This window comes from Kryptolebias marmoratus, linkage group LG17 (genome assembly GCF_001649575.2).
Source record: "Kryptolebias marmoratus isolate JLee-2015 linkage group LG17, ASM164957v2, whole genome shotgun sequence".
In the NCBI taxonomy this organism is placed as follows: domain Eukaryota; kingdom Metazoa; phylum Chordata; class Actinopteri; order Cyprinodontiformes; family Rivulidae; genus Kryptolebias; species Kryptolebias marmoratus.
The window spans coordinates 172,300-183,074 of record NC_051446.1 but is presented as its reverse complement, the minus strand read 5'-3'; the positions used below and the strand labels follow the sequence as shown (position 1 = coordinate 183,074).

The following is a 10,775-nucleotide window of genomic DNA, read 5'->3' as shown; positions in this document are numbered from 1 at the left end:
GCAACACCCATCTCCACCTGTTGTCAATCTTCATTACTCACCTGTGCCCACTTCACCTGATTGTCCCCAGTGTTTAAAACTTGGTCTTCCTCTCCACCTCCCTGCCGATTCATTGTTGCTGGTTAGATGTTGATTGTTTGTGTTCTGTTCTAGTCTTGTCTCTGGTCCCTCCTCGTTTTGCCTTGCCTTGTCTCGCCTTTGTCTACCGTTTGGATTTTTGTTATAGTTGTTTTGCTGCCACGCCAGCCCTTTGTTTTCTGTTTTATTATTTAAATAAATTTTAGTTTCTTGTAAGTGAGTCTGCGCCCTGGGTTCATCTTACCCTCCACCATCACGACAGAAACAACAATGAATCGGCAGGGAGGTGGAGAAGAACACCAGGTCATAAAGCAGAGGGAAATCAGGAGAAGTGGGCACAGGTGAGTGATTACAATTACACACAGGTGGAGATGGGTGTGACAGGAAACCAGAAACTACTGAGCAGAGGACAGGTGGATAGTGACAAAACAGAACCAAGGTATAACGAAGACAAAATAGTACAAAGACAAGGACAATAAAGCAAAGACAAGAAAAACCTGAATCATAACAGAATAAAAACCTAGACACATGACAGTAATTTTGAATCTGATGGCAGCATCTCTCATCTCTAATGTTGTTCCAGTTCCATGTTTCTCACTCCTCTTCTTTTAACATCAGTCTGTAAACATCCAGGAACTGAGGGGAGCAGCTGCTGGAGGTTTTGGAGGATTGTTGTCCCATTCTTGTCTGATGAAGGTTTCTAGTTATTCAATAGTCTTGATTTTTCTTTGCTGGATTTCTGTTTCATGGAGCACCAAAGGTTTTCAGTTGGTGTGAGGTCTGGACTGCAGACAGACCAGTTTAGCACCTGGACTCCTCTTCTACAAAGCTTTGCTGTTGGAATGGATGCACTCTGTGGTTTAGCATTGTCTTGCTGAAATATGTAAGGCCTTCCCTCAAAAATATGTCTGAATGGGAGCATATGTTGTTCTAAAACCTGTATATACTTTTCTGCAATGTCGCCCCTTACCATCAGAGAGGCATGCTTTTGAACTGTGAGCTAACAGGCTGAGTGGTCTCTCTCCTCTTTAGTACAGAGGATGTGGCATCAGGAGATGGGATGAATGATCTGAATCTTTTGAACGGCTCTTTAACACAAGCAAAGAGAGCCAGGTTACAGACAGTAAAGAACCGTTCATTTTTTCCCCCCTTCCTTGTATTTTCCTCCTCAGATGCAGACACATACACACTCTTCCTTTGCTGTTCCACTGAGATGAAGAATAGGCAAAGAGCAGAAGTTGTTATAATTGGTTAACCTGGGCTGGATGCACGCTTGACAAGTCACTTGGTACGCTGCTACATACAGCTGTGTGTAGTGACATATGACCATATGTAATTACGTATGCAGTACTAGGTCACTGGCAGTACCGTGTGACTAACCGATCAAGAGCCTGGTTTTTTTGAACAGCTCTCTGAAAGTAACAAATTTGCAAGATCTGGATCCCTTCAAAGAGCCACAAATACCATCTCTAGTAGCACCATTGTTTTCCTAAATGAATTACAAATTTCAATTTGTCTGACCACAGAACAGTTTTTCATTTTGTCTGAGTCCTTTTTAAATGAGCTTTAGTCCAGAGAAGACTATTATATGTCTAGATGGTGTTCCCATATGACTTTGTTGCATGATAGAGCTTTAAGCAGCATTTGTGGATGGCACAGTGAACTGTATTTACAGTCAATGATGTGTGGAAGTGTTTCTGGGGCCATGCAGTGTTGTTCATAAAATAATGGTTTTAGAGATTTGCAAATCATTACATTTTGTTTACACAGCATCCCAACTTGTTTAGGATTGGGGTTGTATATTTCCAATAATATAACATAGAGAACAGATAAAGGAAAAATTTATCTTATCTTTATCTTTATTTAAAAAGATCTCAACACAAAATCAGTCCTTCTTAGAGGACTGGTTTGCACAAACCTTTCAAGCCTCTCAGAGAGGGTGTCTGCAAGATCAAAAGATGGAGCCTTGTACACGTCACTCAGCTCCAGCTTCTTAGTGAAGCCCTTCCTCAGCAGTGGGGATATCCACCTGTGTGAAAACCACAAATTAAACACTGTTAACAGTCATTTAAACCTTCAGAACATGGTAGAAAAAAAGCTAAAAGGTATTGTTCAACATACATAAAAATAACCACATCTGTCTGAAATAATACTCAAATAACACTCGATAGCAACTTGATAAATGCATGATCGAAGTCTGCCTCTCCAATGTTGAACAAATACAATAAAACAAAGTACGTTAAATATGTTGTATACTTCTGTAAATATATTTGGTAGTCTATGTCATATGGTAGTTATTGGTGTATGTAGAAAGAGAACATTTTTGACATCTCAAAAAGTTCCAGAGCATCTGGAAACCTTAATGTAAATGTGTGTTTGCCATAGAACTAGTTATCTCTGAGTTTTCACAGTCTGAATAATGAATGAGACCAGAGATAAAGTCAGATGTTTGCATGTCATTTAAGAAAGGGTCTGAGCAGGTGACAGAATGCAAACATCAGTCTACTTCCTTATTTAAAAAGTCTGACTACAGGACACACTGCAAACAAGCAAAACAATTTCTACAAATGCTGAAGAAGTTGAACCACAGTAAGTTGGTAAAATATTATTTAGCTTTATAATCATTTACTTAAACATTAATATTATCTTTCAGGGTAAAAGCAGGCTTTTCCACGGGGAGATCAAAAGAATAACTTAAATGCTGATGATGATTTTATCTTCCACAAAGTCAGAAACTAATACAATAGCTAATGTGGGGCTGACTGATGTAGTCTAGATCACTGGTTTCTTATGTTTGGGTCAGGACCCCAGTATGGACGCAAAACTTTATATTTGTTATCTTAAAATATTTTCCAGAAACAAAATTAAATTTTCCAACCCTCATCTATGGTCATAAGATATAGATGATGACTGCAGATACAAGCAGCTGAAATGAACTGCCTCCGTAGGGTGGCGGGGCTCAGCCTTAGTGATGGGGTGGGGGAGCTCAAAGTAGAGCCACTGCTCCTCTTCATCAAAAGTAGTCAGCTAAGGTGGTCAAAGAATCTGAACAGGACTTGTTTCTGTGGAGATTTTCCAAGCACCTCCCACTGAGAGGACACCTATAACATTTAACATTTAGATATAACATTTAACATTTAGATTTAACATTTAACATTTAGATATAACATTTAGGATTTAGATTTATATTTAGCATGTAGCTGTAACAATTACATTTAACTAGCTAAATGTTGTAAAAGGTGACATCAGAAAATCCACACTACATTTTTAAACAGTGTTTGAAGCTAAATGTGACAAAATTTAGGCATGAATTTTGAGCACAAGCTCGTTTACAAACGGCGCCCCATAGTTTCACGTTTCACGCGTAAACCACTGCTGTAGGGTATTAAGAGCAACCTGTTTAACAACCTTGGTATTAATAAAAATATATATAAACTGGACAAAAGCGGGACAATTTGCAGGCAAAATTGCTTCATCTTCGTTCAGCGACTGTCCAAATCAAACGTCGCCCTTTAAGCTCCTCATTCTGTGGACTGACAGTAAAGAAGCAGGGGTTTCAGACCTTACCAAAAGAAAAACTTGGAGAGGAAGTTGGCATCTTCCACCGGTGATTTCTGCATCCTAAAGGCGCCGCCAGTTTGATTTCTCTGCACCTGAGGGTCCCTGCGCCTCGCTCACATTGGTGTGTCCCCCTGCGGAGCTCCCACACACAGAGAGGATGCTTGTGAGTTTTATCCTCCACTTTGTGTTTGCGCTAAAAGTAAAGTCTCTGTCCGGTTTATTCCCTCCACAGATTTAAACAAAAAAAAAGAAGAAGGAAAAAGGAGGTGATCTGGATCCCCTGCGCGTCTCGGTGCTCCTCTCTGGTCCTCAGGTCCCGGTCCGCTCCTGCTGTGTTTTCTCCCCTTCACTCAGAGTGACAGTCAGAGGACAGTCCACCCTTTATTGGCCGACTCACCAAAACTTGCGGGGGCGCGTCATTTCCACGCCGAGCCTCAGGTCTCATATTGTGGCAACAAGCAGAAGAAGGAAAAACCAGCTGGTGTGAACGAAGACTTCTGACAAGTGAACAATGACTCTGCAGAAAGATCTTTTCTGAAATCAGTCGGGGATTTTCCTTGTTTTAGGTTTTTAGTCCCTCAGAATTAAAATCTCGTCCAGTCACTGAATACCAGACTTATTTTTCATAATTAGTTTTCCTTTAATTGATCCGATTTGTAAATCAAAGCCGATCTTAACTGCCAAAAAAAGTAAACTAAAACCAGTTTGAGAGAGACTCAGAGACAAAATGCACAGAATCCTTGATTGAGAATGACTTTTGGTAGCAGTACATTGCAATGAAGACAGCTTTTGCAAAAACAATTGCAAAAAGGTTTCTCAACAATAGAATTTTGGCAGTAAGTGATAAAAAAAGGTCCTCTTTGGAGTTCTATAACTCAGTCAGACTTCAGAGTAAAAACATCATTTGAAGTTAAAAAAATACTGTATGTATAAACTGAACTGGTATTTTGATAACTTTAACAGTTTATACATCATCAAAGTTTTATGTATTTATAAGATTTTACCACGAAGTGTGACAATGTCACAAACTTTCAGCTGTCTAAACGTTCCAAATATTTTGCAAACAAACATTTCTTGTTTTCACAAACTTTAAACTTCTTATAGAGTTTATTCATCAAAACAGGCATTTATGTCTTCTTTTACTCAGTGTGACTCTCGCTGCTACAGGACCTTTTGTTTTCTCTCAAATCTCCCTAAAGTGCATAGTGCACACATCCAAACTCTCATCAACTTCCATTGGATCCAAATTCAGTACATTCTCTTGAAAACTGGAAGTGAAGTTGTCATATCTCCTATACCACTGTAGACACAATAAATTTTACATGTGCGACAACCAGAAACTTATGGATCATGATTATGTTCAATATGTCATATAGTTTTCACACAGTGACTGTTTGTTTAAGGCTTACTTTCTACTCTGCATTTCTGACTGCAGTCTAATAGAGAGCCCTGTCAGGGAGTAAGAGAAACAGTTGGGTTGTTACCATGGTGACCCTAATGAGTCACTGGCAGCAACTTTAACATGTCTTTTGATCTTGAGTTTCCCTACACTCCTTTTTATACATCAAACATCAGTATTTTGTCAGCTTTGATTAATACAATAGTAAACCCTTGATAATATTGGACTTTAGAAAACAATGTTAATTTATGCTACATTTTGAGCAGTAGCTGCATTTAGAATTTCTTCAGAAATCGTTTAGCTAGTTACACCTTTCAAACTGAGTAGAACAAAGCTGTTTGACAAACATAAGAAAGCCTTTAGCTTTGACAGTCCAGTTATGTGAGAAGCTGCTGCAGCTCTACTAAACCGCCTCTGAATGCCGAGCTGTGGCTTTTTATTTCGCTTCACTCAGCAGCCCGTCTATGAATCATAAAAAAGCAGAAACAGTTCCGGGACATCTAAACGAATTTGAATCTTTTTTATCAGTTTCAAGTTACTCACAGTTTCAGGAGAGGGAGGATCAAAACTGCAAGACATTCCTAAAGGGAACAAAGATAAAATGCAGCCAGTTTGGTTTCTGCACACCATATATCAGCATACAAATAGTGCCCAAGCTTCACTGTCAGGAAATTTAGCAGGGCAACACAAATGGGATAAATACATATTTACTGGGGCAAGAGTCAGAGGTATAACTGTTTAAGCAGGTATGTGTCTGAGGACAAAACAAAAATACACAGCACTGAAAGGTGATGTAATAATCCTGTCTAGTTTATGTGATTTTCAGTTATGCTATGACAATAGAAGAACTGTGAGAATATTTTGTATACAAATCAAAAGACCAGAAGTGTTCAAAGAGTGCAGGTTTTGTTTTAGATTGCAGCCGGAACGCTGACATTTGGCTGGTGTAAATACCAGTTTCAACAATGTCAATAAAAACTCAAAGGTCGTAGATATGAGAAGATCGACAACAGCGTAAGCATTTGTATTAAAAAACGGATAAAATTAGATTGATGTTATGCTCTAACAGGCAGGAAATAAAGCAAATGAGGAGGATGTGCAAGTCAAAGGGATATTTTGGTCATTTTTGAAGTGATGTTCTAATAGTTATCTATATTTAGTACCTCATAAGCTGACTTCAGTCATAAAACACAAAATATTGAGTAACAAAAATATTCATCTATGCTAATTGTTAGCTAAACAAGGGACTTTTATATTGTTTTTTCATGCTTATAATCCTCAAAAACGACATACTGGGGTGAAATAATGCTACATTAGTAAATATTAAACCACTATAGTTTTTCAAGACACTATTTGTTTAGTTTTTTGCTGTTTTCTGTGTGAGTATATGAATGTATGTGTGAAGCACAGTCCTTCTTTAGCTAGCCATTAGCCTAGCCTGGACAAAGACTTTTGCCTCTTTCTGTGCTCCATGCTCTATGACTAATGTCACAGCTGATAAGGAACTTTCTAATTTTCTGAAACTTAAGTGGCTTGAGTCCCTGATCTTCACATGTGGTTTTTTAAATCTGAGGTGTTTTATTTAACAGAAATGACAAGGTAAAAAAGTCCTTTCATTTCCAGTTTTGAGAAGAAATTTTGAAGCCCAGATACAAGGGAAGTCTATGAAAGCTTGGGTGTGCATTCTCTACATTCTGTGGAGATTTAAGAGCAAACTGTAAGTCCAAGTTAGAGATACACTGGGTTAATAAAGACAAAAATGCTTATATTTTTATGTATAAACTGCATAAGAAGTGCAAAGTTTGTGGGAGTACAAAGAGTTTGTTTTCAATCACTGGGAAACATTTAGACAGCTCAAATGTTAGTGAGACACTATCACATTCTAAATTAAATGTACAATCTTCAAAAATCATAAAACTGAAAGTGATTGTATAAAAGTTGTTAAAGATATCTGAGCTGTAGAGCTCCAAAGAGGGCTGTTTTGTTTCCTCATTTTACCAAAATCCCATTGTTGTGTATGAGGAAAACATTTTCAGTTTTTCTCAACACTGTATCATGCACTGCTCCCAAAGGTTACAGCACCCGATTCTTAATAAAGCTGCACATTTGAATTTATTTTTGTATTAGTTTATCTAAAGCTGTGGGAGCAGGATGAAAAACTGATGGGAAAAAACTAAATAAATATAAGTGTCATTAATGCATTTGCGTTAGCACCTTAAACCGTTTAAAATTGGCTGCAAAAGAATGACTAAAGCTAATTGCCATTAATAAAAAAAGTTACTTAAAATCTTTTTCAGAACCTATTTGCAACATTAAACCTCCTGGATGTGTTCACTGAGTTTTGTTTCTGTTACCTGTTTCTTGTAAAGGGTAAATGAAGCTTAAATAAATTTAAGTGTGATTAAGTTTAATGAGAACTTGGTGCCAGTTACTTTTAGTTTGTGCAGTTATTCAAACCAGATAGTTCATACACCCTGAAAAGAGGAAAGAGGGACCTCTTCTGGACAAAGACTGTCTCTGCCATCTGGACCAGCTCTGTGATCCCAGCAAGTTCTTTTAGGAACTATGAAAGGGTTTAGGCATGCTGATAAAACAAAATTGCTTTCACAAATATAAATTCAAATTGTCTTTATTAGTTTTAGAGCTGTTGCACTGGGAGGAGACCCTGGGGCAGACCCAGGACTCACTGGAGAGAATAAATCTCTCAGCTGCTCTGGGAACATCTTGGAATTTTTCCAAATGAGTTGGAGGAGGGAGCTGGGGAGAGGGAGGTCTGGAGATGTGTGGTAATGCTGTGGTCCCTGTGACCTGATCTCAGATGAGGGATTTTGTAGGATCATATTCAGGTGTATGATTAACTAGTTAGACTGGCTAGGTGCTAATGATCATCAGATTCATGTCACTGTTAGGCAGAAATGTGTCATCTGCACTCATGTGACCAGAGTGACCCTTTCAGTGAGTCAGACAAACAAGGACCCTAACGAGCCTCTATTGTTAGGAGAGTGAGAACAATTTACAAGCAATCTCAGCTTTAAAAGCTCAACTCCACATTCTCTGTTTCTGAATTGAGAAAGCTCCTCGGATGAGAAGTGAAACGACTTCAACTACAGAATAGAAGTCCAGTTGTTTTTGTTTTTTACCATTTTTAGAATTTACCATGGCCTGGATGACTGAGAATCTACACCAGCATGTCACCATAACACAGTTTGTATTTCACCTATGTATATAGTCAGACAATTAAAAAGATAACTAAAGGTCATTATCTTCAATACATATTGTTTTTTTGTGGAAAGAAAGTTGTACCATTACAAACAAGCTCTGTATTTAGGGAGTATACTCTTTAGCATTTTGTTTGATACTATTGGGGGTGAAGTCCCACTGCCTTTCATGCCAGAGTTTTAAACTAAGATCATCTTATGTTGAAGAAATGATGGAGTTGTAGCCATTTTTGTTTAACCTTGAAAATAACATTGTGTGATCTCATGCAATATTGTGATATCTTGCATGATCTGTTAGCACTTTGAGTATGCATTGTGGATGACTCTCAGCTACTACTACTCCAGATCAATATCTGTCCCCATTGTTTAATGTTGAGTTTTACATATAGAAATAAATAAATAAAAAAAGCTGAATCATGATCCCACTTCAAATATTCAAAAAAAAAATTTTCTTACCTTAAAATGCTAAAACAAATGGTTTGAGCTCTGAATCACAATTTGAATCACCCTATTTGTCACATTCTTTCTACTCTGCCCAAAATGCACAAACAATTTATCACCCTCCTTGTCCTGCTGTTGTAGCACAGACAGACTCATCATGGTCTCAACTGTCAACGTTTGTAAATGATCACATTAAATATTTTGTGCAGACTCTTTCAGTACTCATCAGAGATTCTACTGATTTTCCCAGAAGATCCCAGGCCTCACTGATTTGTTGGACAAAGTCCTACTCATAACAATCAGAGTTTGTACACCAATATACCCCATTATGGCATTATTAAAAATGTGACATCTCACCCTACAAAGCCACTCATTACTGATTTAGCTGAATTTGTGATGATATACACTGCTAAAAAAAATTAAGGGAACACTCAAATAACACATCCTAGATCTGAATGAATGAAATATTCTCATTGAATACTTTGTTCTGTACAAAGTTGAATGTGCTGACAACAAAATCACACAAAAATCATCAATGGAAATCAAATTTATTAACCGATGGAGGCCTGGATTTGGAGTCACGCACAAAATTAAAGTGGAAAAAACACTACAGGCTGATCCAACTTTGATCTAATGTCCTTAAAACACGTCAAAATGAGGCTCAGTATTGTGTATCCTCCACGGGCCTGGACATGCTCCTGATCAGAATCAGAATCAGAATCAGAATCAGAATACTTTAATGATCCCCGGGGGGAAATTGCAATTATTACAGCTGCAGCCGTTCAAGTAAGCATTAGAGTTGAAATGTAAAGAAAGAAAGAAATATTCTAAAGAATTAAAAAGAAATGAAAAGAAATAGAAATAGCAACAGTGTAATAGGTTCACATGTTTCGTGCAGAGTTACAGAGTTTGATGGCCACTGGTAGAAACAACCTCCTGTGGCGCTCAGTGGTGCATTTAGGTGCAATGAGTCTTGTTCTGAATGTGCTTCTGTGACTCCTAATAGTGTCATGGAGAGGGTGATAACTGTTGTCCATGATTCCCTGCAGTTTTGCCAGCATTCTCCTCTCAGACACCGCAGTCAGAGTCCAGCTCTACTCCCACAACATCTCCTGCTTTCCGTATCAGCTTGTTGAGTCTGTTGGCGTCTGCCCCCCTCAGTCTGCTGCCCCAGCATGCAACAGCATAGAGGATGGCACTCGCCACCACAGACTCATAGAAGATCCTGAGCATCGTCCGGGAGATATTGAAGGACCTCAGACGTCTCAGAAAGTACAGACGACTTTGGCCCTTTCTGTAGATGACGTCAGTGTTTTTGACCCAGTCCAGTTTGTTGTCGATATGTACCCCCAGATATTTATAGTCTTCCACTATGCTCACGCTGACCCCTCCAATAGACACAGGGGTCACTGGTGCCTTGTTCCTCCTCAGGTCCACCACCAGCTTCTTAGTCTTTGTCACATTGAGCTGTAGGTGGTTCTGCTCGCACCAGGAGACAAAGTCCTTCACTGTCGCTCTGTACTCGTCCTCATCACTGCCTCTGATGCATCCAACTACTGCTGAGTCGTCGGAAAACTTCTGAAGATGGCAGGACTCTGTGCAGTAGTTGAAGTCTGTGGTGTACAGTGTGAATAGGAATGGAGAGAGGACCGTTCCTTCTGAGGCTCAGATGTTGCTGATCATTCTGTCAGACACACAGTTCTGTAATCGTACATACTGTGGTCTGCCAGTCATTTAGTCCATGATCCAGGACACCAGGGGGGCATCCACTTGCATCCCTCTCAGTTTGTCCCTCAGGAGAATAGGCTGGATTGTGTTGAAAGCACTGGAGAAGTCGAAGAACATAACTCTCACAGTGCTAGCCGGCTTGTCCAGGTGGGAATAGACCCTGTTTAGCAGATAGATGATAGCGTCCTCTGCTCCTAGGCGGGGCTGATAGCCAAACTGAAGGGGATCCAGGTGTGGTTGGACAATGGGGTGCAGTTGTTCCAGAACGAGCCTCTACATCAGTTTTTCTCAACCTTTTTTGGGCCAGCGCCCCCCTATCCATTATCAAGGCCTCTTACCGCCCCCCTCCC

General features: G+C 39.2%; 1 protein-coding gene across 1 annotated transcript in view; it reads right to left on the bottom strand.

Moving 5' to 3' along the window:
* cftr (CF transmembrane conductance regulator) overlaps nt 1-3,698 on the bottom strand; it is a 67,625-nt gene extending 63,927 nt beyond the window's left edge. The window contains exons 1-2 of the mRNA XM_037980626.1: nt 3,646-3,698; nt 1,997-2,107 (exon numbers count right to left, since the gene is read on the bottom strand). Coding sequence (XP_037836554.1) covers nt 1,997-2,107; nt 3,646-3,698 — 164 coding nt within the window. The remainder of the gene's footprint in view (nt 1-1,996; nt 2,108-3,645) is intronic.
* Between the last annotated feature and the right edge of the window lie 7,077 nt (nt 3,699-10,775).